The 27,199-nt window shown below is 43.2% G+C and overlaps 1 protein-coding gene across 3 annotated transcripts in view; it reads left to right on the top strand.

Annotated features, from left to right (window-relative positions):
- Nucleotides 1–2,443: 2,443 nt before the first annotated feature.
- slc6a9 (solute carrier family 6 member 9) overlaps nucleotides 2,444–27,199 on the top strand; it is a 56,349-nt gene continuing 31,593 nt past the window's right edge. The window contains exons 1-3 of one of the 3 annotated variants that reach the window (XM_053437135.1): nucleotides 2,444–2,641; nucleotides 3,926–4,213; nucleotides 13,279–13,391. In XM_053437135.1, coding sequence (XP_053293110.1) covers nucleotides 13,281–13,391 — 111 coding nt within the window. In that variant the 5' untranslated portion in view covers nucleotides 2,444–2,641; nucleotides 3,926–4,213; nucleotides 13,279–13,280. Of the gene's footprint in view, nucleotides 2,642–3,920; nucleotides 4,214–13,278; nucleotides 13,392–27,199 lie in introns of all 3 variants that reach the window. The other 2 variants (XM_053437134.1, XM_053437136.1) reach the window with 2 other exon arrangements.

The raw sequence follows: 27,199 nt of genomic DNA, 5'->3' as shown, positions 1-27,199 counted from the left end.
TGGACATTTTTCAGTCTGTCAACCGGCCAACTGAGGACAACAGTACATTATCAATACCCACCACTATTAAAGCATATATTTATTATTTCATTTAGTTACAGCATTTTGTCATTGATTAAGAAATCTGTCTCTGAAAGTCTTTTTTTATTGAGTGTTCCTCAATTGCTTCATCCCAGTCTGACTCACATAATTAAAAAGGCTTAATTACACTTCAGAAGCAGCTTCATGAAAATCTCATTACACCGGTGATGAGTTTAGCAGTTAGCTGAGACACAGTCTACAACATGCCACAAAGTTTCAAATTATTATGCTTTTATTCGCCCAGAGCCACATAGAGATGTGCATATACAAGACATTTGTCCCTGTATTATGTCTCCCACCATGTAATGAGAGGGAGTTGCAAATAAATCTTTGACTAAATAAAAGCAATGTCCAGACTATAGGCTATTTGCCAAGAGAGACAGGGCCTCACTTGCACTATAAAGAAATGAAGCTCAAATACCCCGGATATGAACACCTCCATTTCGCGCATTTGCCAGAGTCAGTGCAACGGCATTCGGGGGATGAAGCACCGAAGATTTCCCGTTAATACGTACTCTCGACCAATCAGGCGTCAGTTCACACAGTTTTTTTTAGCATCAAATACCTAATTAAAACCAAACGAGAAAAGGAACATTTTAACATACACCAGTGTGATGAGAACTACCCTAAAATGAAAGAGACCATCGCTCCAGTAAAATTGAGGAGGTGGGATTTATGACCTATACTGCAGCCAGGCACCTGAGGGCGATGGTGCTTTGGCTTCACTTCTGGAGGGCAGTCATGTTGTCCATCTTTGTGTACAGTCTATGATCCAGGCTTATTAGCAATTGAGCAAAGTGGCCACTTTCACTGTGTTTTAACAGGGTGGAAATGTGTTTGGGATTTACAGCACCCGTATTGGCATCAAATCCTCCTCAACAGACAGTTATTCCTAAATCATTGATAATTCTTTAGTTTCTCCTTCCCCTCACGTTAAGAGTGTGGGTGTAATCCTTAAGAGCGCACAATCTTTTCCAAGCTTGCATCAGTAATGTGTACTTCCTTCATAAACTAGTCCAGAACTCTGCCGCTTACATCATTTCCAGAACCCCCTCCATTAATCACATCACTCCTATCCTTCAGTCCTTCACTCTCGGGTCTACTTCTTCCATCCACCTCGCTGTACCACCTGCCCGCTTGACCGGCGTGGGATCAAGGGCCTTTAGCCGCTCTACTCCTCCCCACCTCTGGAATTCCCTCCCACCAGACATCTGCAACAGCAAGCCTCTCTCTCCATTTGGCCAACCTACATAATGTTTTCTTCACTGCATTGATCTTTTTGATTCATTGTTGTTTTTTTGGGTTCTGTTTTTATCTCTGCCTTGTAAGGTGACCTTAAGGGCTTTGAAAGGTGCAGAAAAATGCAATGTATCATTATCAACTGAGATAATACAACTTTAATGCTCTGCACCATTATCTTGAAGCAGAGTATTAAAATCTACTGTGAGGTGAGGACCTTCGTTATTTTAGCGTTACATATATAACTTTTTCTTACTTCAGTAATTTGTATAATCCAGTTGCCTAATAGTAGGTCTGAGGCCAGGATCAAAGAATTGTTTTTGTTCTACATTGAGTGGGAGCAGTGAGGGGGTTAACTGGGCCCCAGTAGTGCACTTTTACCCCAGTACTGTGTTGTAGGTTACTCTGGCAATGGGTAGTGCAAACACAGTGCAAACACAGTGACTGCATTTTGATGAAAATCAAGGCTTTGTAAGCACATTTTGTTCTGCCCCTCATGCTTCCCCTCATCCTCGGCTGATTGCTGTGGGGTCAGGACATTTGTGTGTGTACGTGTGCTCCATCTGTGGCCCTCTCTCTTTATACTGAGGAAAAGGAGAACGCTTTGAAATTTCCAAAGCGCAGCACCGCTCCTCATGACGGAACGAGCCACAGCAGAAACCTGCAAAGCTGATTCACCTCCTTAGCCTGTCTTTTTGAGCACACTGCCGTATGGGCAGGGCCACTTTTCTTGTTTTCTACCATTATTAAAGTTGTTAGTTTTTGTTGTTCAAATATGGCTGAAAACTATACACTTTATTTTGTCTTAATTTAACAATTAATCATTTGATTTATCATATAAAGAAAAGACAAAATCAAACAATATGTTTACAAAAGGAAACTGGCATTTCAGAAGCTGAAATTTGTGAAAACATGTCACACTGATCACACTGGTCTCCAAATACTGATAAGCAAACCTTTTCTGAGTCATGCAAACAAGAGCCTTCCAAAGTCTAGATTACTATTTATTATTAACTTTATAAGACCTCTACCTGGAAGTTGATAGTTGAGGTCTGGGAACATCCTTTTTTTGAGCCAACACATGAGTTTGATCGAACCTCTCACTGCCACTCCTCCTGGGGTTGTCCAATAGGCTTGGCTCACATCTCGCCTTGTGTACTTACATTAGAGTCAACCAGTGGGATGGAGCAAGCGCACTGGGACCTGATTATTGACTTCACTCTCCACACCGGTTAGTTTCTCACTGCTGAGCTGGTCCGGACGTAGAAGTTGTTTTTTTTGCCTTCCCGTTTTTTTTCTTTCTTCAAAGATATCCTGGAAGGTAAGGTTCAGTTTTTAACTGGCTTTATTTTTAATTGTCAACTTTTTTTTGTCATTGTACAGCATGCTGTGTAGGATGGACATCCAAGCAATTCTATGTCCCTGTAGACTCCTGTACATATGAGAGAGCGGGGAATGTGTGCATGCGTGTGTGTGTTTGTGAGTAACTTTGACTGGTGGCTATATTGGGCCACTTTCTCCCTCCTTTTGCTGGGAGGCTTTTAGTGCACTGTCTAGGATTTCCATTCAGCGAGGCAGTGAGGGAGTCCGGTGGAGGGAGACGCTCGGGAGTTGTTGGATTTGACTCACACTTACAGGACTGTGATATGCAAAGTTTTTAGGTCACATTCAATGAATCAGTAACTATTTTGATGATTGATTCATTGGTTGTACACCAAACCTTGTCCCAGTGTTTTGCTTTTTTTACATCACTGCACATTGATAATCTCAGCGTCACCACCAAGACAAATGTCATTTTCACTATCTTTTTAAGTTTTGTAGGCCGAAAGAGTCATAGTTTAATTGATAATATAATGTGCAAAGTATTGGTTAGTAGAAAAAAAGGCATTAGCTGTAGCCTTGTCTCATCTTCAGAAATTATTTAGTTAAATTTCATTGCACATTCAATATATTTGAAAAAACATATCTCATTTTTACTCGCATATTAAATATTTACCAGTACCGAACAATAACTCCAGTCCAAGCCTGAATATATGAAGCCAACATGAGCATTTCAGAAACAGAAGCATTTTCTGCCAGTGTCTTCTAAATCCAGGCCGAGTGCTCTTTTCCCAGTTTGGCTTTCATACAGCAGTAGTCAATGGGCAGTCTAAACGTTCCCCTAACAGTTAATCTCTCTGCACAAAAGGGCACTTTGTTATGGCAGCTGCTTTGCTGCAAAATGCAAATCTGTAACTACATGTTTTTTCAAAAAACATTCCCTGCATCTTTTTGCTTTCAGGCTCCTTTTTCAAGTTTTGTCTGCAGCTCATAGTTTTATTGAACACGCACACACACACACACACACGCACACACACACGCACACGCACACACATACACAAAACGTGCGGATTTTGTATCATTATTTTTCACCTCAAAAGCAGGTCAAGTACAAAGACCGGAGGAATTGTTTAGAATGTGGCCAAGGGGACGAGTAACTAAAAAGTGCTGCCTTGTCCCCCCACCCTCTCCCCCCCACCCTCTTCCCCCCACTCCTCTCTTCCCCCCACTCCTCTCCTCCCTCCACCCCTCTCTCCGCCTGTCACATGTCCTTTTCACAGCATAGAAAAGTTTCTGGATTAGGGCAGAATTAACACAAAGCGGCGACGCCACTCCAGCGACACTCGGCGAAACAACGCAGAAGAGGCGAAAGGGGGGACCGAGACAGAGGGAGCAACACGACGGGGTGAAGACACTAGAGCGAACCTCAACTACCTCTGAAAACTGTGACAGCGAGAGGGCATCCCAGAGAGAGAGAGGGAGAGAGAGAGAGAGAGAGACCGCAGCAGAGAGGCAGGGGTCTTTGCACACTTGGTCCTGAAGGATGGAGGAGAAGCAGTTAGCTGGGATCCGGGTGAGTTTTGTTCAGTGAACACACGCACACATGCACACTACTACACTCTTGTGCAAACACCTGTAACACACGCGTACAAGTGAATAAACACAAGGATGATGTTTGCACATCTGAGTCCACTTGGTGGACTCAGCTCCCGGGCCACCATCACTCTCTTTCACCTTTTGCCCAGTTTGAGCTCAAGAGACAAGGTTGTTTCATCCAACAGGCTTTTATTTTCTTATTTTGTGCACTGTCCTGTTTTTAAAAGGATTTTGCGCTCAGCTTTCCCATTCTATTGACACTTAATCTGAGCTGCAGTTACACATGGCCAACAATCGTAGAAATAACAAGCATTTTGTAGACGGCGAACTTTCCAGCCACACCCTCCAGCTATCTGACTTTTGCGGCTTCACTAACAGTTAACATGTTTTCAGTGTTTTTTTGCTGCTGAGGTTAATGATTTTTTTTAGACGGAGTTGTCCTCACCTGCTGTTCACCATGTGCCCATGAATCATCAACTAAAACGTTGTCCCCAAAAAAGTCACACCAATTTTGTCGTTCCTTTAATCCAAAGCAACTTGCCACTCACACTGTCCAATAAGCTGATCTCAGCAGTTCTCTTGGCTGCTGATAAGAAACCGGGCCACGAGGTAAATGTGTCAGTGTCAGGCCTCCAACTGTTATTGAAGCTTTAAATAGAGGTTTGGCATCATTGGCAGTCAGGTCACTTACCCTCCTTCCCCAACCCCTCCTGCCCTCTCTCCCCCCGCTCCCCTTCAGTCCGTCTTGAGACGGTGATAAACACAAACTCCGAGCTCCAACTCTCCTCTGACATTCTCGCACATTTGAAGCTTCACTTTCCTCCCAGATGACATTTTATTCTCCGCTGTGTCCTTTCGAGATGCATATCCGAGATGAAATGCCTAAGCGCTGCCTGAACTTCAGGTGTGTGTGTGTGTGTGTGTGTGTGTGTGTGCGTGTGCGTGTGTGTTCGTGTGTGTGTGACTGATTGGGAGGGGTGTGTTATCAGTCTCGCCCTCTCTCTTCTCGACATTTGAACGTGGTTCTCAGAGCTTTTTGCATGTGTGTGTTTGTGCGTTAGAGTTTTAATCTATGTGACTAGATTAGAATTTGAGACTTTGCCTACATATCTGCAGATATTTCCCTCTCTGTTTTAAGAAATAATCATCAGGACCCTCCTCACAACCTGTTTGGCCAGTAGGAGGCGATAAAGTCTACATCAACGATCTGTCAAATACCAAGAACTTTGTGGTCCAATTAATACTGGGTTGTTGCTATTTTTTGAAGTTTTGCAAACGTTGTAAAGTTTCTATCACAGACAAGGAGCAAGGAGGCAGCTGAGCTATCATAGTTCAAGTATCAAGTATTTGAATGGGTTACTCCGTGTATTCACGAGGGTCTTTGTATCTGAAAGCACCTTCCCTCAAAGTAGGAAGTCCTTTTGAGAAAAAGATTTGCAATTTGTTTTATTCATCACAACCAAATAGAAACAGCTCAGACAACAACAACCACTCACGCACACTTGCACACTGCTCGCCTCTTGTGATTGGTCCCTTCTAATGGCTGGGCCTGTTGTCCTCAGCAGTGGTAGCAGCGGTGATGTCAGTCACTCAGACGTCAACAAAGAATGAAAGAAAGTTTGTGTGTGAGATTCATGGACAGATTCTTCGTCCTCACACTCCCATCGCAGGCTGCCTCCTCTTCAGCTCTTTTCTACCTACTTCTTCCTCTCCAATCTTTTCACATTCATAAATGAATGACGAATTTATAAAAAACGAGTGCAGTGTCGAAACCAGGCTGTCTGGAATCGGCTGTTTACTTGCTTGATGCAGATTGCCTTCTGAACCTTAAAGTGACCTGTATCAACCAGATTAGTTAACCAGTTTTTTATTTGCACTGATGTTATAATCAAAGTTTTTCATCAAAAGAAAGTACAAACAAACATTGTTTTTCATAGTTTGATCCCCAACGCAATCGACACAATCTTCAGATACAGGTGCACAACTCTTAAAAGTCAAGCTCTATAAATCTGCTAGCTTGGTATAACTCATTGAAGCAAGAAAATGAATTAGGGGGCTTTTACTTTGTAGATAAATTCCTAAAGACAGACAGACTGACAGACTTTTCTGGAACTAGTTTGTTGGTCTTTTATTTCTTTTTAATTTCACAAACAATCTCCTTATCCTTACGTTTGCTTTCAGAGTGAGGTTTGCCCTTTCCTGTTGTGTTTTCTCAACATGTTCTTTTGTGAGTCGCTGCCTTTTCTTTACCGCCTGCTTAAATGTATTTATGTTGGCCCAGATGGTTGGTTGGTGGATGGACACGTCACTGTAAATCTCATGACACACAAGGCGCCCGCTTCCTGCTGGTCGCCTTCTGCCGGGGCCCTTTCACGTCCAAACGTAGTTTCCTCGCTGGTTGAGTGTTCAAAGGGAGCCCCCTTCCCCTCAATCTTCCAGCGTTGTCTTTGACCGCCCTGGAAGCCGCCACTTCCACCGAGCGGATGAGCAGATGGTGCCCTGGCAAGCGCTTTCACCGATAGCCGTCGCTTTGTTCCTACTCCTTAGTAACTTCTTTTTCCACTTGTTGTCTTAAAAATGTCTGCTCCCTGGATGTATGGATGTGGGATGTGAGAGGAGGGGGAGGAGATTGGCCCAGGTTTCGCTCATTTGTCCGCTCAGCGCTGAATTCATGTGTCTGGCTGCGCTGACCACTGGTGCCCCTCCATCACTCTTAAGGCCTAATGGAGGGAGGGGTCACCTCAGACTTGCGCATCATCAAAGTTCGACACTGGCAGAACGTATTCATTCACAGTGTGGGATATTATTAACCCAAATTTGTAATTGGATATAAGATGTTGTGGTTATGAAATACTGGTACAGATGTTTGTAAAATAACAAACACAGTAGCTCCACTTCAGGCTAAGGTGACTTAAACACATGGTTTAGTGAAGAATTTGAAATAAAATTTTAGCTGATGCCATTTAATGAGTATTTCTGGATCAGCTCTGATACTAAAGGATGCTTTGATAGCTCCATTTGTACCCCCTGAGTGTGTCTGTGTGGGGGGGGGGCGCGCGCCTACGTGTGTGGCATTTCCCAAAGGTTGTGTGGCTAATGTGTGCTGTTGGCTGTGAAGTGGAAACTAAATGGAAAGAAATAGTGGAACCCACAGCCACAACCTCCCCAAGGTCAGAATGCACACACATACAAACACTGAAACAAAACTGATGTTCTTACACATAAGATACACACATTATAAAATACTATAGAAGCACATGAACATATTACACATCTTTACAGTCCTCGCAGATACATAAGTCAGAACTGTTTGATGCACTAAAGTAGACGCAAGGGAAATATTCTCTCTCTTTTGCTCCTTTTGTAAATAATGAAATAATGGATACACAATCTGTTTCGAGACTTAAAGCTGCCAGACTGTGACTTTTACCCTTTAACTGTGATAAAGCTGTGCAGGCCAAATAGTGGTCCAGCAGCAGATTTTGGACTCACTCGGGATTTTATGGGTTTTTTTGTCGCTCACTGTGAGTCGTCATGATTAGAGTGCAGTTGTTATTATTAAAGGTGAAACTTGACCGTCGTTTTTGTCCTCGTGCACGAAGCACATTGAGTTGCCAGTCAGCCAGTGTACTTATAACAGCGGTGCTCAGCAACCGTGTTGACTGCCTCTGGGGCAGGGGGCCAACAAACAGATGTGAACCGAGCGCTGGGGGGAAGAGCCGTGAGGGCAGGTGGGGGGAGAAGAGTCAGACATGATTTCTGTTCCTGATTTCACCCTTCGACTGACTGGCTGAATGGAAAGGAAAGGGGGGGGGGGGGATACACGCAGCCGTTCGGGCCACAGGCAGTGCCCACCGTCAGTTTAACGGCAGCTACTGTGGCGAACGTATAATTGAGGGACAAGGGCCACAAATGCCAAACACGTCCACTGCTGGGCACTCTTTAAAAGGTAACCCACCACGAACCAACCCCCCGTGTGCGCTGACAAACACACACACATACACAGTACAGAGAGGGAGGAAAAAAAGGAGCCCATTGTGTTTTGAACCTTTTTAAGATTTCATTTGGAAAAACCACTCGGGCTGAAAATTTCGTTTTTCAGATTTTTCTTCCTCTCCCCCCTCTTTTTCTGCTTTAATGGGTCTCCCTCCCTCCAGCTCCACAAGAAAAAGACAGGCTAGTTAGAAAAAGGGGACTTCACACTCTTCCTCCCTTGTCCTCTGAAGTCGGTGAAATTATGGACAGGGCTCTGACATTGTATCCGCACAACGGAGCCCTTAAATCTCCTGCGGTTTCTTTTAGTATTATTATCATTTTCAAAGGTTTCCAATTGAACTCTTTTCAAAGGCCTTTTCAGAACCATATTTAGGTAATTTGTTGCGCTTGAACCCAACCTGCTCCCTGGCTCTGTATGTGTGTGTGAGTGTTGAATGGCAGCTATAAGCCTGGGACGAGGGGAGGTCTGCCTTTCTCAGGGGCCGGACAGCCCTCTCCTGCTCGGTCACACACCGCCCCTGTGATATTTATCACTTTTCCTCCTCTCTCCGTTGTCTCCTCCTCTTCTAGCCCCTTTCAGACATGACATCTGTATGTAACAGTTCCTGTTACGATGCGTTTGATTTTATGATGGCTGTTTAAAAAAAAAGAAAAGTGTCAGGGCTGTTGGAGGAACAGAAACAAAGTAATATTTATCAAGGAAGAGCAGCAGTTGTCTCCTAAGAGATCAAATATTAGGTATGATGATGTTTATCCTCACAGCTTGATTGTCAATGAGCACTGGGAGGAGGCTCGGCCTCAAATGATGATGGATGTTCAGATAAACATTAAAAAGTGCTAAAGCCATTAGTTTGTCTTTCTCTTTCAAGTTAATGGTTCACTCTTATCTCTGACTCGAACCCTCCTCATTTGCTGCTTTAAATGCTCAGCAGTCTGTTGGTTTACAACTTGGGCTGGATGATGGATGATTCATGATCAGAGCGATAAGATTTAAACAGAAGAATCAAAACAATGCTGAAAGACTAAAACACCCTTTTCAGACCCTTTTCGTCAAACTATAGCTCAAAACCATAGAAGATGAAACAAGCGCACACATAGACATTTGAAAACACACTATATTTCACTTAATCATCTTATCTATTTTCCACACCAATGCTGTGTTGTATTAAACTGAATTAGTTTAAGTGTACCTAATGAATTAACAGGTGAGTGTGGATTAATTTGATCTGTTATAACATGGATTTCTTTCATTTCAAGAAGCCTGGAAAATGTTATAAACAGTTTACAGACTATAACAATGTTAGTTTTACATGAGTTTGAGTAATTTTGTCACTCATACATGGCTGTTGAAAAAGACAATACACCACATTAAAATAACAGTAAATGAGACACTTTGTAACTTAGTCATACCATGATAGCAGTGCTTCCTTAATTACTATAGACAGCTATAAAGACATTTCTCCATTCATAGATAGATTGGTTATTAATTTGATAGGCACAGTGGACATTAACAGCTAACCAGAGTTCATTGTAAAGGTACTTTTTCTTTGAAGTATCATTGTAAAAAAGGATTAATTATCTTCAGAAAACGTTTTATTTCATTCCCTTATATGTCTGTGATAACTTGAGACTTGTGAACAAGTTGCTGGATCCCTGCAGTATTCAGTCTGACTGTGTAACTTGGGTCTTTTCAAGCACGATGCTGACATTGTCTATAGAAGAGCTCGTCTGAAAGGAGCTTTTGCTCTTGAACGTCCTGCTCCCACTTCAACCAGTAGAGGAGAAAGCCACCCATCACACTTTGGTGTCTGACATGAATGTAACGTTTAGAAAAAAAGGTTGACAAACACACAAATGTCCATTAATAGCTAGGTAGGATTACGTCACATGATCTTTAATCAGCAGATGGATGTTGGTCTGGTTTTCATGGAATTGTAGACGTTCATTTAATCTAAACTCCTGGTCCTGGATGAAATTTGAGTTTCAAGTTTTATTCTTGACTTAAAAAGATGTGCGTTTCAAACGATCATTTACATTGCCATTATTGTTAAGCAAAACATCCACTAGAGAGAAGTGCATAGCGACCTGGCATGATCCTCCACTTTTCCTTCACCACTGTTCAACTCACTTTCAACTCCAGTCCAATCTCCTCTCTGCTTTTCTGCAGTAACAGTTTGTCCCCCTGTGCCCGGACTCACAGGTCTTTCTCAACTTCTATGTTCGTGTCACTTGAACTATCGTCTAAAGTTCGCATTTTGTAGTTGTGCTGCTTAATTTCGTCTGTTTTGTCCTTGTCTGTAGATTTTCAGAAGATGTGTACACATACAGACATAAAGAACGCTGTGTACGGGCAGAAGGCTCCCTTTATTTTCCGCATACGTATCTAATGTTGAGCATAAATGTTGTGACCCTCAGAGACAACGTGTTGTGTATAAGTTCCTGCGTCTTGGTGCAGCGATGGACAGATAAACCTTTTTTTGCTTATCTTGATGCTTCACAAGTAGTAATTAATCATCATTCATGTATGTTAGACGCTGGCATCTTTTCTTAGTGAAAGATGAAGTCATAATTTGTGTCCCTCTGTTTTCCGCTCTTTCTCTCTCTCGCCACATTTCAAGCGCAACAGTGACTTCTGCCACGTGAGGCCAACTTCAGTCACATGTTCCCCCCCTTTCATCCCCAGCAATGGTCCCATATGTTTGTCAAAATGTGTATGTTGTGTGCTTTTTCCGGCCCGATTTGTTCCCATGCCTTCTCTCCGATGAGCCTTGTTCTCCCAGGGGCTCCGAGCCTCACGCTATTTATACAGACCGAACAGCTGGGGCCCTCCCAGCCAAAGCAGTGAGGGATGAGGGGTCGGGGGATGGGAAAGCGAAATTATCGTGGAAACTTCAGGTTAAACCAAGCGTTGGAATTGTCTCTCTTTTCCCTCTTTTTTTCTTCCTCTTCATCATTTGTCTTTCTCCCCTGGGTTTCCAGAGTGGCCAGTTCAGGTCCCGGGCACCTCGGGTCAGCCGGACCGCCGGACAAACATCCCTCACTCACTCCCCGTCTCCCTTCCATCCTTTTTTCAGATTCATTCATCGGTCCATTTCTGTTCCTTTTTGTATGCTCTCTGCTGCTGATGTCTTCTTCCAGTTTCTTCACTCTGAAACAGTTTCTCTTTTCCCCTCGTCCAATGGGGGAAAAAAACGAACTTGCTGTTTCGGACTGCTACGACGCATTTTCTTCCATTACTGCTCCAGACAAAGCCGACCTGCTGATGCAAAACTGAGCTTTCTGTGTCTCTTTCCTTTTTCTTCTGCTATATGGCTGCTTCGGTGCATGTGCCATTGTGAACCATCAACGCAGTGAAGTTACATGTATGTCCTCGCTGCTCTTTCCTTCACTTTATTCCATCAGGCCTTCCCTCACTTCTCTTATCCCTTATCTTCCCTCGACATCTCTACCTCTCAGCTTTTCCTCATATGATGCACTCAGGAGGGAAGAGGGAGTCGGGCTTATCGATGCTTCCTTCAGTTTGGAGGCCCCTCTCACAGTTAGACGTCTCATCATAGGCCTGCTGAGCTAACGAGAGGTGAAGCGATATTAACCTAATTGCTGTAAGGGACAGATATATAGATCGAGGGGGATCTGCGGAGTCGAGACACGACATTGTGAGAATAGCCTTTCAGTGTGAGAGCAGGATGATCCATGGATATTAAAAGACATGAAGTCAGGCTGAGGCAGATAGCTTTATATATCTGTTAAAATGTAACAGTCTATGTGCTCAGTCAAAGCCCAAATCAGTGTGTACATTAAGTTTCTAAGCTCTTATAGATTAAAAATGCCCTGTAGAGACTTAATTTCAGAGTCGTGTGGATGGCCTGAGTGAAAATGATAAATCAAAGGGGCTCCAGCAATGCAACCTTTTTTATAAGGTGATGTTTAAGACAACAATAGGTTCCAAGTCTGTTCACCTGAAACAGGTTCCACGACATCTTGCGTTTTCCCACATGTTTTGGTTAGTTTGCCTTCATCAGACTTAAGGGACTGAATCTTAAAAAAAAAAAGAATCAATGACATTACAATACCAATGCCAGGGCTTTTTTTTCTCTAGTTAATCCAATAATCACTGATTTGAATGTTTTGGGATTATATTGCTGTTTGCTTGACCTCTGCTTTTGAGTTTAATCTTTTTGTCTCGTGTCTATGTTTTCATGTGTGAGGCACTGGTGGTTGCACGTGTATGTATGTATGTATGTGGTCACATCAAAGTGGGCTTAAGTTTCACAATCGAATGATTTGTTTAACTAGTCATATAGTTTGAACTGGTTTGGTAATATCAGGAAAAACATTGCATTTAGGTTGTATGGAAAAAAACTGGCCTTAAAGCAGACCACCTAACAGTCCTACTCAGCTGCAATCTGTGAAAACAACATTGTGCACAAGGAAGTTTTGCAATGTTTCACTGAAAATTAATTGTTTTTCATTGGCCTTTTGGATCAAAAACTGTCTCTGCCCATACAAGAAAGGCCTGGGAGAGATATATCTATCACAAGGATGCAGTGATATTTGAATTTAGACAGATAGTGCTTTGAAAAACGGGGGAAAAAACACGAGGGAGGAGATGAAATGAAAATAATTCAAAAGAAAGGAGATAATTTCTTCCTCTGACTTATGTCTTTGTGTCTGTGTATTTAAATCTTCCTGTCACTTTTTCTTCTTACTTTCCTCTGCCAGCCCTCGAACCTGCTGCATGCTCTGCTGTGTTTGTGGAGTCAGCCACTCCAAAAATACCCCAAATCTCCCCCACGGTCCAACAGACACCAAAATAATATTCTTTATGCTGTCAGAGCTCCTCCACCGTGTATGAATTGTGAAGCTTAAAGTGTGGGCTCTCTACAGGCTCACAAGCTGTGACCCAGGCAGTATTTTTCTATTGTAGTGTAAGTTGCATGATGTTAATTGCAGACTGAAAATGACTAATCTGTGTTTTTGCTGATTGCTTACCATAGCCTTTATATAAAGATGGACAACGCGTCACCACTTCTTTCCACTTTCCAGAAATGAAGCCCAAATATCCTTGGTATGAATGTTACCATTTTGCACTGAAGACGTCATTTGGAGCCAGAGTCTGTGCCTGTAGTGATTTGGGGAGGGTTAAACAGAGTATTCAGGTAATACACATGCTCAACCAATCACAAATCAATCTCAGCTGTCTATCATCAGGTTTGACCCCACTTTTATACCATCAAATTAAAACTAAACTTCCTGGTTAAATGAAAAACGACTTTTAGAACAATCTTTGGGAAAACAATTTAGATGTGCATTTTTACTTTTACTTTTTACTTTGTCGTTTAGGCCATGTCTTATCCACTGACATAGAGGAAGCAGGGTTCATAATATATACTGCAGCCAGCCACAAGGGGCAGTCAAGACACTTTGGCTCCACTTCTGGGGAGCAGTAATGTCGTCCATCATTATCTAAAGTCTATGTTGCTTAAATGAAACACCTAAATGTAGTGCATTTGAAATGGAGCTAGACAAATGCAATGTTAATGTAAAATAAAGATTGTCCTCACATCACGATAGGGACTTATTCACTAGTATTCGATCAATGCATCAATTTTGATTAGCGCTGTGCGAGAGTATAGGGTGGCAGATATTGTGTGATTGTATTTGCTTGAATCTGACTGTAATGTGTAATCATCTTATTTGCTTTAACCAGAGCTACATAAAAACAGGCCCTGGCATCAGTTGCCATATGGCTGTCAGTGTTGACGCTATTGATGATATAGTTACACACTTTCAAAGAATGTGTATAAAGAGTAAATCTGGCCCAAATCATTTGTATTAAATTGAACAGCTGTTAACAGTGTTGTTAAACCAACATGTCAGAATGCAAACGTTCAACATTTGTGTTCAAAGTTTCTCATCTCACCTTATCTGCCCCCTCGTCTGGAGTGTGTGGCTGAAACCTCGTGTCTCCCACATGCCGCAGGAACCTTTTTATTACCTGCTCGATTTCAACGTCTACTTTATAGGACGAGTGAGGAAATGTGAGACTTAAGCTGCATTAATCTTCAAATTACCGCGTATTTGTTCCGGCCATCAGTGGGGATATTGGATTGTCAGAGTGCAAGCTTAAAATGAAATTGGAAAAGGAAGCTTTTTTTCCCCCTCTCAGTCTTTTATCTCTCACTTTTCGTTTGAACGTCGATGAAAGTCACCATGTGTTGTTTCTCATGTATGTCGAGCGACGGAATCTGAGGTCCGCATGTGTTTGGCCTCAGGCTCACATGTAATGGATGTTGGCGTGTCTTTGGAAATGAACAGAAAAGCCGTGAGGAGAGAGGAGATCTCTGCCCGCCCTCCTCACTGCTGGTCTTTACACTGGGGAGGACATAAAATGGTGATCACACAAGCATTTCCCCATCAGCATGCCGAGGTGTCCTTGGGCAAGATACTGACCCCCTACATGCCCCTCATAGGAAAAGTGCTGCCCATAGTAACCCAAAATAACAGGTGTATAGGTCTTAACCAATAGACCTAAATTGTGTGTATTAGACAGAGTTGTGGTCATTTGCAGTGTGAAAACATTTTGTGTATAGTTCAGACTTTCGGACCAATTGCAGGAAGTTGAGACGGCATGAAACAGTAAGTGGAGGGGCTCGCAGGATTGCTTAGAGTCTTCACCACCAACAATTAAATGTTTGAATAACGAGGAAGATCATTTTTCTGGTAGTAAAATCATAATGATATTACAGTGGCAACGTTATTCACAGAATGAATTGGTTCATTCATTTTCTCCATTCAAAGACTACAGTTTCTTTCTTTGCAATTAGAAAAATAGAAACTACACTAGCTGAATTGGTCACGAGTCGACGTGAGATGCACGACGGTGTACTAGCCAATCAATGTCAAGTATTGGAAAAACCTTAGAAGTCTCCTGTTTCAGCATCATGATTATCTATCTAATCAGCTTAGGTTTGCTTGCTAGTATCATTCCCCATTTTTACTGATTAGCTAAGTTTACAGATCAATAGGGGATAACACTGTTGGAGTACGCTGAGCAGGACCACAAGTCACACTACTTTAAAAAAACAATACGTTCCTTCTTAACAGTCAAACACTGACTTCTCTGTCCAACGTTAAATAGAGAATTAATAATAGTTTATAATAAAGCCAGAAACTGTTACCTCACATAGGGGTAGTAGAGAGTTGGCACCTGTTTGTCCTTTTTTAGTTAGTTTTGCCAAAAGACCATTATCAGATATAGTTTTCTCTGAACTTTTTTTTTAAAAGCACATTTCTTATCGTAAGCAGCACAGGCTCAGTGTGAATGGAGCTGTGATGGCATAGTGTTCTTTGTTAATCCAGAAGCGGTTATTCTTATTAGCTGTAGACCCAGACTGAATAAATCCAGCCAGTCCCTGAGGCCTGTTAAGAAGAAAGCCTTCAGACATAAATACACAATTCATTTGAGTCCCTCTGTACTTTAAGGACCACCCGGACAGTGCAAAGACGTACTGGCATGCAAGTGTTGGTGGAGGTGCTCTCAGGAAAACAGTTCAGGCTCTTGGAATCGGGAACATCTTCAGGCTTCTGTGCTGTTGAATATTCATTAAACATCCTCAGAGTGCACGTTGATATTCTCTCTCACAGGCTAAGTGCTTACACAAAGAAGCAAGTGAGATTTGAACAAGTTGGTTTTGTTATCAGCAGCAGCATCTGTGCTTCTCTAATTAGAGCTAAATGACCTCACATAATAGCGCAATTAGTTAACGATACAAATCCGTCCTCCCTCCGCAAACAGCCTGCTGCCGCCCCAACAAGCTTTTAAAACATATTTAATGTCCCCATCCATACTGAGAGTGTGTGTGTGTGTGTGTGTGGCACTTGTTAAACGCCCTAACAGACCCATCTGAGGCAGAGTTGGTAAGAGGTGTCTGGATCCCTGTGAAGGAACTAATGATCTACCATAGTTTATTTCTCTAGCACAAACACACACACACTCACACACACACAGTTGTAAAGCTTATGTATTGTTCTAGTCTTTGTTGCAACTCTAAAATAGATGATCTCTTGTTGCACGTTGTATGTGTATGTGTATGACAATTTGTCGTCACAAAGAAGCCACTGCATGAACTCTCACCACCACCCGCTGACTGCAGTGACCTGTAAGCATGTATTTAACTCTGAAAACACTCACGCAGTGCACATCGCGTTTTTCCAAAAAAAGAAGCATTACTTTAAAATTGTTGTCGGTTTTGTGTTGCTGGTGAACAGAAGGTCTTAACCTGCAGTAAGTGGGCCCCCGCAGAAGAGGACTCACAAATAGCGTGCCCCACATGTGTTGTGTTTAGCTGGAAGTGTACTGTCTGCTGCAAAGATTCATAGTGCACCCATATTGAAAACCCTTTTCCCACCTTTTAGTAAGGAATATTGTCAAAGGGCGAATTGAGCTTCCTGCTATAGCTGCTGTGGACGAAACGTACCACCTCAGCACCAGAGTACTGGGTCGTACACCCAGTCCCACCCCACATAAAATAGAATGAAACTGGAAGGTTTTCATTGTCCTATAAACTAAGCTATTTCCTTACCATTACAGCAGAAGTCATCATGTTAACATGTTTCATTTCCGATAGAGAAAAATTGTAGTGACTGAAATGGCTTCGCTAGATCACAAAATGTGTTTTTTTGTAAACGAGAGGATTACTGAGCCTTTTTTTCCCCTTTTAATCTTCCATAATTTTGTCCTCACAATTAGCATCAAAAGTTTGTGGGAGACGCGCTCAGGCTGAGCTGACCAATCACATTTCTTAACAAATTAACTGCGTAGTTGCCATAGTGCTGATGAGTTGCTAGATTTCAGAGTAAAAAAGATGATTGAGCCATAGAGAAAATTAGCCATCCCCAACCTGAGTAATACAGTTTTTTATGTTTAAACATAATCCTAGCCCAATATCTTCCCCAATTGCAGGAACTCGCAGCTTAAAATTACGATTATTTCTCAAAAGTTGTCTTTGGGGCATGATGAGCTCAGATCAGGTCAGGTCAAATCATCTATTAGCTACAGCCTACATTATAGCTACAGAGGCCACATGTAGATTCAGTTAAATCCAGTGTTGAGGAAGATACTTTTAAATTGTAGCTGGTGACAAAAGAAGCAAATTTTCTATGGGAGTTACAGCAATGCTAAACTTTTAGGTTATACAAATTAGCAAGCTTCTCTACACACTACTCAGTAAACGTAGCCAAACGTAGAAAGTACAGTAATACAACCAATAAAACCATGAATCTTTATGGACAATTTTTTATTTACACCACAAAATAAATGTATTTGGTTGTCAAAGGATTGGTTGTGTGTGATGGGGCAAATGTTTAGCTTCAGCATGTGGCTGTTGGGTGTAGGAGTTTGACAGAATGGAGCAGAGTAGTGTTAAGTCGAGCTTCGGTACTATTTAGTGGGAAAAAATTTAATTTTATGCCCGTAAATGTTGCGTAATTTAAAAACTACCCTCTAGGCTGCAGGGCAATGCAGTTCAAATAGTATCATAGCTGCATGTAGTGTCACTACTCCCTGGTATTGTAACTAATATTAGGTAACTAAACAAACATCTTCCCAAATATCATCATGATAAATGAGCTCATGTAATATCCTAAGGGTAGTCAAGGGCTCTACAGAAGGAATAATCTATGCCTATGTGCATTAGTTCCCCCTCAACAATAATCTGTCTGTTCTCAATGTGTAAATGCAGGACTATTTGCTGAGAGCACTTGTTTTCATTGCCCTCACTACTTCCTATGAGCACCCTGAATAGGGCGGATATATGGTAATGATTCCTTTATTGGATCCCCTGTGAGATTCTAACCCTCTGAATTGATAGACAAATGAATGGCATCCTGTCTGCGTTGATCATCTTGTGTTAAACATAACTGGAAGGCCTCCACTCAAGCGGCAGCGGCCATTGTCCCCGGCTATCAAACACCCATTAGGCCGGGCGCCAATTGCCTGTCCACGTTTGACACGTCTCGCACCAACTCCAGTCATGAGAAGGTGACGCTGAGTGACACGCTGAAAGATGGTGTGTTGTTCCTGCCGCATCAGTGATGTATTTATTGATCTCGCCATCGCGCCTCTTTTGTGGACGCACTACCTTTCCTCATTGTGTGCTCACTTCCTCGCTTTCACCTCGGGCTCTTTGTTGTGGATAACCATTAGCCATATGGTGGTAAACAGGGACAACAATGCATGCAACAAAACAGGGGCTCAGGAGGGAAGCGATTGAATTTGAAAGGGCGTAACTCTGTGAACATGTCGTGGAAGGAGGAGGGTTCTGGCTCGGTCGGCCTCTCTGTGTGACATGGCAAGGGGGTTTGGGGGGGGGTTGCATTGGCAATGTCAGGATGTAGAGACGGACGAGGATTTGGAAGAGTCAAGTGCCGCTGAAAGGGAAGTTGTTGGTGGTCTGCAGAGTTGCGGCAGCTGCCTCTGAAAACAAACGGAAGAGAGACAGAGAGGTGTGGAGGGGGGATGAGGAGGGAGGGGGATCGTACAGGCCTGTCCAGTGGAAGGCGTGCAGGCTCCTCACTTGTTGGCTCCTCACTTTTTTTGTGCCCTTACTTTAATCTGTTGGGAGAAAGAGAGTGAGGGAGAGAGAGAGAGAGAGGGAGAGAGAGAGCTTGGCTGGAGCCCATGGGTGCACCAGACCTCCCCCCATTTTACTCGGGCCAGCTAAAGTAAAAGTTCAACACCCCCCGTCTCCCCGTCCCCTCCGCCACCACCATCGGTCCTCCTCTCTCCCTGCTTGCTCGCTCTGTATTCAGCCTAGGTGCTGGAGTGACAACGAGCCATTCATTGTGGAGGTAGAGGGAAAAGACTGTGGATCTTTCCTGTGTCTTTTTTGGGAGATGGTGGGAGCTGGGGAGAAAAGAGGGGAGGCGGACAACAGAGGAGAAGGAGGAGGAAGGGTGCATATTCCTGAAATTCGACAGAAAAACGGGCAAATAAGAGAAAGTAAAAGAGTGAGAGGAGAGAAAGAGGGAGGGGTGAGTAAAAAAGTAAGGGCGCAAAGGAGGGAGGGATGGAGGGGAGGCAGAGCTGGAATCACAGAAGGATGGGAGGGGGAGAGAGAGAGTGGGGAGAGAGAGAGTGGGCTACCATGCCGAATGAGCAAGAGAGGCGGAGAGGAAGCAGAACTCCATCAGATGAAATGAGGTGAAAGTAATTCAGGCATTAATCAAGCCAGGGCAAAAGGGAGGGTATACTGTGTTTTCTCCCCCCTCTTTCGCTTCGGAACTGAAAGGCAAGGTGTGAATGAAGGAGCCCACAGTGGCCAGCAGAGAAGCACCACTGGGTCACAGCATCAAATCATGTCTGAGTCGAACACCATTGCTGCTTCCACAGCAGACCAGGTCAGTTCAAGCTGTCATGTTGTTTTTCTGTTTTTGTTTGTTCCATTTTCTTGTTAACTTGTATCCGAGGCCAGCGTGCTTGGTTGTGCCTCCCACCAACTCTAGGAATGGGATCTTGCTGGAGGACTGGGAAGAAAAAAACGAGCTGTGCCCCAAGTTCCGGTCTGATGTATATCATCTTTAGATCCAAATTCGGAAGTAGTTAGAGGGAGTTTCTAAGAGCAACTGGGTGAGTGTGTGTTTCTTGGACTATCAAAGCAACGATTGTTTTGCCCGGAGCTGCCTGGACAACGGTACAGGGTCCTGAAAGAATTGAATTCATCAAGACGAGCTATTGTCTACGCCGCCTTATTTTTCAGTGATCATTCAAGGGGGTCTGTGACGACTCAATACCCCCCGCACCACGTGAGGAGGGGGACGCAGCTCTTTAAAAACCTGACCACGTGTGGCGGCCCTGAAAAGTTTTTATAAGTAATTGCAGTGGGAAGTCCGGGCAGCCCTGTGAGAGATGGGGTTGGTAAGGAAGTGGGCTGGTCCGCCGTGTGTGTGAAAGAGAGTGACAGAGGAGAAAAGCGGTAGTGTCCAGAAAAGGCAGATATTTATGCCCCCCCCAGCCCCGACCCCCCCTCCCTTCAACAAGCTGCTTTAATCGCACACTTGGGCAAATAATCCTTGGCTCAGCTCTCGTTATTTTACTGTCAAATTACTTTGAGACAATTAAATCATAGAATTTGTTTAAGATAAGATATTACAGCTACTTTCATTATAGCAGCTGAAGTGTGTGTGTTACTGTGTGACTGTGTGTGTCTGTGTACGTGCGTGTGCATCCGACCTTGCTGCCGGCTTATGTTGTTAGCCAAGTCCTTGTCTCCTGTTTCTGATTGCTGCTGGTTGGGCTGAGTCAGCTTGCTATAGTTCTGTTGGCAAATGCACAAACACGCACGCACACACATACACACACCTGCAAGCATATGCACAAACATTAGATTTTTTTAAATGCAACGCACATGCCACAACAACACCTGCATAGATTGCTGACAGTGTGTGTGTGTGTGTGTGTGTGTGTGTGTGTGTGTGTGTGTGTGTGTGTGTGTGTGTGTGTGTGTGTGTGTGTGTGTGTGTGTGTGTGTGTGTGTGTGTGTGTGTGTGTGTGTGTGTGTGTGTGTGTGTGTGTGTGTGCTCTACAACGGTGCACATGCTAATCCTCTCATTCTGGATGTTTTAGGTTTGTTACATTAAAACATTTCTCCCAAAACCTTGACTGACAGGACTAAGCATCTTAACAGGTTAACATAATTTCAAACTGAGGTCATTCAGTGTCTTTCCTGCCAAGAAACATTGTAAAATATCTTCATGATGGGATGTTATTTATCTGTAGTCTCAAGGGCTGGCAAACACAATGTAACAAAAGCATATTAAGTCAGTTGTTAATCCTTGTGCCAGGCGTGGTATTGTCGATATTTGTTCACTTAGAGATTTAAACGCAAGAAAACAATCTATGCCTTGAATCCGCAGTTTTGCCGCTGTTCCTTGCTTGTTTTCTCGCAGCTTTTCCTCAGTGGTAATGGAGTGGTAATCAGGAGGTTCAGCAGAAATCCCTGTGGGTTGGTACAGTTCCAGGCTGATTACTGTGGCTTGACTCAGGTGCAGACTAAGCTGATAACGCTTAGCGCTCGCAAGCTCTCTTCATTCCAACACACAAACACATACACACACACTAATCTTGTATTTCTATTTTTGCAAGGACACTTATCGACAACATGCATTCCCTATTCACTTACTCAAACTGTCACCATCTCATCTAAATGCTTAATCCCGACCCGAACCATTACTTAAAACCTCACCAGTAGGTGATTTGGCGATAAATAAGGGAGATGCTGCCCACTTTAAACCAAATTGACTAAAAAACCATCACCTTTAAACAACCTGTCAACTCTGCCATCCCCTCCCAGTCAGCCCCTCATCTTGCAAAGTGCTGCATGTGCGGTTTGAGAATATATGTGCAGGTGAGCATGATAAAGTTAACACTGCTTACTTAATCATGGGATTCACAGTATATATTCGAAAAGAACAGGAAGCCAGCTCTCTTTGCCTCTCTCCCCTGCACAAAAACAATGACTGTCACAGTCAGATTGATCAACAGCAGCACCAGGAAATATCCTACCTGCGTTGGTGGCCATTCGTAAAGATTTTACTGTCTTCAGCAGGAAGGCAGGATTCAGCATAACATTTATAGAAACCTCTTCACTGTGCGTGAGTCACTCAGCAGGCATACAGTTCCCTACTGCCGGGGTGTGGTACCTCACACTCACATTGTTGTATTCTTCCGTTACTTTGCGTGATTGCACACACACACACACTGCCATCAGGACCATCCCCTTGGTAAAAACTAGCAAATAGCTGCTGCCAAAAAAGTAAATTCTAACCTGTGCCCTAAAACCCCGTCCTCAAATAGCCATAACTCTTTGATAAAGATGATCATTTTGTTGTGGACTTAAAAAAGTTTGGTTTGATATTGAGGGCTGGATGGCCGGAGAATGAGACGGGCAGCAGACCAGGATGGAAATGCCAGGTCAAAGGGAGAACAGGATCCAGGACAGGTGAACCAGGGAGCTGGATGAGGCTCAGCACAGGACTGGCAAACAAGAATGATGCTGCAGGCACAAAGAAACAGAAACGTGCAAAGTTCCAAAAACCAGGCCATGTTCCTTGAGCAAAATGTTGGATGGAGCGTCGTGCCACATATATAGCAGCAAGACACACTGCCACACTCCAACACTGAGAGAAGGAAACTGGGGACACATGACACACCAGGTAAATGAGCATACTGTAGAAACAAGGAAAAGAGTGTGAAAGTTTGAAGAAAGGTTTGTCAAATATAGAGAAAATAAGAATGAAAGCCAATATAATACTGATTAAAAACAAACATTCTATCATGGACAGATGAGTCTGTTTTAGAAAATATTGCTATAACATTCATTGTGTCAAGCTAATTTAAGGCAACACTTCAAATTTAGATTTTCCCCCATTTTCTTTTTTGTGAATTTGATTTACTGAAACAGCTTTTTAATATAGTTTATTTTCAAGATGGCTTTGAGGTCACAGACCGTTCGACCACAAGTTAAAAGTGAGGAGCAATAACTTTTTTGGGGGTTTAAGTTAATAACAATAATTGATCCACTGGGTAATGGTACTAATACAGGAGCAATACACTTAAAATACTAACATTTTGATTTGAATAAACCTGAATGGATTGCGGCCTGTAGACTCTTGCTTCCATTAGCACCTCCTTCTAAACATTTCCATGATCTGTCACTAATCCACAGAAACTTCTTCCTTTTCTTAATTCACCCAATATCATGTCTTGAAAGTTTTTTTTTTTTTTAAAGAAAAAGTCCAAGTGCACTCAAAGACCCATTCCCTCATTTCCTCGGTCATTACATGGGTCACGTCTCTCCTCTCAGTGGCAGACCGACCTCTCTGTGTTGTGACAATAGTCTGGGGTCATGTGTGATTTCAAGACATGCTTGACTAATTATTGCAGTAATAAGGAGTTCATATTGGTCTGATAATTGCAAACTGAGCACTGGTGATTGGCTCCGACATCCCCAAAGGAACGATCAGATCAGATCCCATTTCCATGGCCAGACAGCAGCTCTGATTGCTCTGTCATTGCTTTGACTTCTTGTAGTTTGTAGAAAAATACCGGATTTTATAATTTTTCAAGCAGATATTTGAGTATTATGAGTTTTAAACTGTCAAAGGCTTTTTTAAGAATATTCCATCTTAACTGATCACTACTTGTTTAACAACTCAGAGAAAATGACTCGCGTCAACGGACTGACCCAGATTATTGCTTTGTATATAAGCATATTTTCTGGATCAAAGGGTGCCGTGCCAAGAAGCTAATGGAGCCTGTTGTGTAGAAAAGTACAAATTCTTCCAGTGCAGTGTGCATCCATTCAGCCAGGGTCCCGCTGAGTTTAAACACCTACCTTTTCTTTTTCTGTCTCTTATATCAATGTATGTGGACATATTTATCCTATCAGCCCTGCAGGCTGTCAGTTCAGTGCCTGTTTAGCAGTCTAAATTCTAACTGCAGAGACTGTGGATATTAAATATACATGTTATCAGGGTTTTGTCATGACTTGGAATTGGCTGTCCATGGACGTCATATATAAGGTTATGACAGCTGCCAATATGTAGTTCAGTACATTACATTTAGCGTAGGGAGCCAGCAGGGGCCCACACACACACACACACACACACACACACACGCACACAAACTCTGCCCATCTGGGGGCAGGTGTTGCAGTTTATGGAGCGGAAGTGCAAAGTAGCTGTGTTTACCCACTGCACCAAGGCTCAGAAAGCAAGAGAACAGACACGTGGAAAAGAGTCAGGAATAGATGGGTGTGTGTGTGTGTGCGCGCCCCTTGTCCATCTCCCTGTGGTGGCTCTAACCTTTAGTCTCCCTCTGACTTCACTAACTCAAGCTTGCGGGCTCACAGCTGCCTTGCAGAAGCACACAGTCGTACTAAACCACGAACCGCAAACTGAGCATACACTTGTGGTTGTGTAGACAGATATTTGAAAAATTTGGCGGATAAATTAGAGGTATTAATGGCGGATGATGGCTGACAGGAGGGGTGGATGAGAAGCTGACCAGCAGACTATAGCTTGCTGAGAGGAGAGGTGGGCAGCTGAAGGGAGGGGTGAAGAAGTGGAGGGAAAGGTCAATGACCTGCTGGGTATATAAATGTGAAAGGATATGCTAGCCAAGTGTGACAAACTGCTGTTTGTAGCATTTGCTAATATTTCCCCCAAACGAATCCTATATAACCATTTTGTTATAGTTACTGGAAATCCTCAATCTTTGTGACTATATGTTTTGAATGGCAGATGGCTCGAAATATCATGACTGACCCACAATCCTCTACTTTCTGTGGTGAGCAGGTTAGTCAGAGGCACAAATCAGAGCTGGAGCAAACTGGGAATGGCTTGCCATTGCTATTGGGATAGTTGCCGAATTAATGCAAAATTGTACTCACACATGCAACTACACTGTCCTCTGGGGTTGAATGTTTATTTCTGAAATGCCCCTTGTAAATCCCCCCTGCAGACTGCTCTCCATACAGCAATATATTTTCAATGCACTTTTTGATTTGCCTGTGTCCACAAGGGAAACAATGTATAAACCATACTTGTTTTCAGATAGATTCAGTTGTGTTGGTTTAAAATTTGTCATTACCTGCTGCTTACCGGCCGAAGAAATTGTCTGGCCAAGCGAAATGTCTTGGTTTGAAAATCTGGCCCAACTGACTTTGTAATTGAATAGCCCTGTTCTATGGCAACAGCTAGCAGTCTATTAGCTTGGCACATAGTCTGAAATAGGTGGAAAGACTGATTATATCAGGTTTTAGTAGGGCTGCTTGATTAATCGAAATTTAATCGTGATTTTGACTATTGGGTCAAAGGATCTCCAAACTACTATAATCGAGTTTAAACGATTATTTGGCATTTTTTTATCGAAAGAGACGCGCATTCGCAATTCAGTCCTTCCCCCAAAGCATTCAGCGGCCCAGCGGACTGGCACTCATTCTCAAGCAGCTGTAAAGTGAAGGAGGCGAGCTGTGTGTGTGGTGACTGGCGGTGGAAAATCAGGGAGGGCAGCCCCCCCGTTCGATCGACAAAAAGGGTCAAAAAAGTTCGAGCAGCAGCAGACCATGTAGCGGCCGCACCATTATTTTCAAGCGCGCTCCCGCCTGGCTGTTCAGACCGGTCAGACCGGACCCGCATTTCTCCGCGCCGGTGAGCCGGTCAGAGAGTGTTAGGGTTGCCATCATTAAGGGTTTGAATAACCGGGCACCGATATCCTGGTTTCACGGAGGGAGAAGACACGCAGCCGTCACCGGTGTTTACCTGAACCGGAAGTGATTCACTGTATTTCGCACGCTCCAGTCATTTAAAGAATAAAGCATAGACTTCAGAATAAGGGCACATATTAATAATCGTTTGAATAATTGTGATTTCTATATTGTCCAAAATAATCGTGATTATGATTTTTTTCCATAATCGAGCAGCCCTAGGTTTTAGTCATTCATTATCTTTACCGCTTATCCTTTAAGGGGTGACAGGGAGCTGGAGTCATTGGGCAAGAGGTGAGGTACATGTCACCAGCTTATCAGGAGTACATGCAAACTCCACACAGAATGAACCCTGGCCTGGCTGGGATTCGAACAGGGAACCTTCTTGCTGTGAGGCTTATCTTCTGAAACGCTCCAGAAACCTGTGTTGTACATCTATGTGTAGCTTAATGCTAAAAGCTTCTGTACTATATATTTTTTTAAAGATATTCTAAAAGTGTGGTTTTAATGAAAGTACATAGAGTTAAATGCTCAAAGTATTTGTGATGATCACTATGTGTGGAAAACAAGCTAGTGAGAGAAGCTCAAAGCAGCAAAAATAACTTAAGTGAAATGAGAAACTGCAGGGTCGTTACCTCAGAAAGTTCCTCTCACCATGGGGGCGCTAAAAATGACATTGATTCAGACAACTGCTGGCATCCACACGGGAGAGATGCGTCTGTCTCTGACTGGGGTTAAAGGGTTCAGAACTTAAGGTGGTCCAACACCTTGGTATTGCCCTTATCACAGGGTCAGCCTGTTACCTAATTGTATCTATTGGAGTAATCTTTTATAAGCAGACACGGGATAGCATTGTTTTCCACTCATGCGTTTGTGTTTTTGTCTCATCATCGCCCAATATGGTCCGTCAGTACGTAAGCAGGTGTTTATATGTCTGTTGGTCTGTCGCCATATTGTAGGACAACTAACTATGCAGAACAAAACTTGTGTTGGCGTGTTGTTGGGATCAAATTAAGTGAGTTCAAAGATGGCCTGGCAGTATCCTGGCTCGGAAAGTCAACATGTTGACAGGTATCATGGTTGCTGGGATCCTCTCGCAACACGGTCGAGCTCCACTCCTGGTTATTTGTGATATTTGTTGTCTTCACTGTCCTGCCTGATTAGAACTGGCGGGGATTGATGAAGCACTCATAACAACAGTGATGAAACACCACAAATGAAAGCTTAGTCATATATCCCTTTAACCCCATTGCACAGCGGTCAGTAGGAAAAGCAGCTGCTCTTTCACCCCACACTCCATGGCTATTTAGAGTGTTGACTCAGTGACACTGAGGTTACCCCAGCTACAGTTACCTTCTTCAGGCTACAACACCCCCGACTTAAAAATGTGGGGGTCGTTGCAAAGGTGAGTTGCCATTAGTGGCATAGGGAAACCGCATTAAGCCTCAAGCCTTTTGGATTTTCACTGTACCACACTGTTGCAGATCCACATTTAGTTGACTTCTTGGAACTTTTTGTCACAAGCTTAGAATAACTGTGCCATGGTTGTGACTTCACTCTTCTTGGCATGCCACTTAAAATTCAGGCTAGTGCAGTCCAGGTTGGCAGCATGGGATAGATATCATTCAACCTACGCAACTGATATGAGCCTAGGCTTTGAAATGTAACGACCTGACTGTGCAGGGTCATCTAACTGGGCC

Source organism: Pleuronectes platessa, chromosome 13, assembly GCF_947347685.1.
Source record: "Pleuronectes platessa chromosome 13, fPlePla1.1, whole genome shotgun sequence".
NCBI lineage: Eukaryota > Metazoa > Chordata > Actinopteri > Pleuronectiformes > Pleuronectidae > Pleuronectes > Pleuronectes platessa.
Note: the sequence above shows the minus strand (reverse complement) of the source record. Positions and strands in the feature narration are given on the sequence as shown.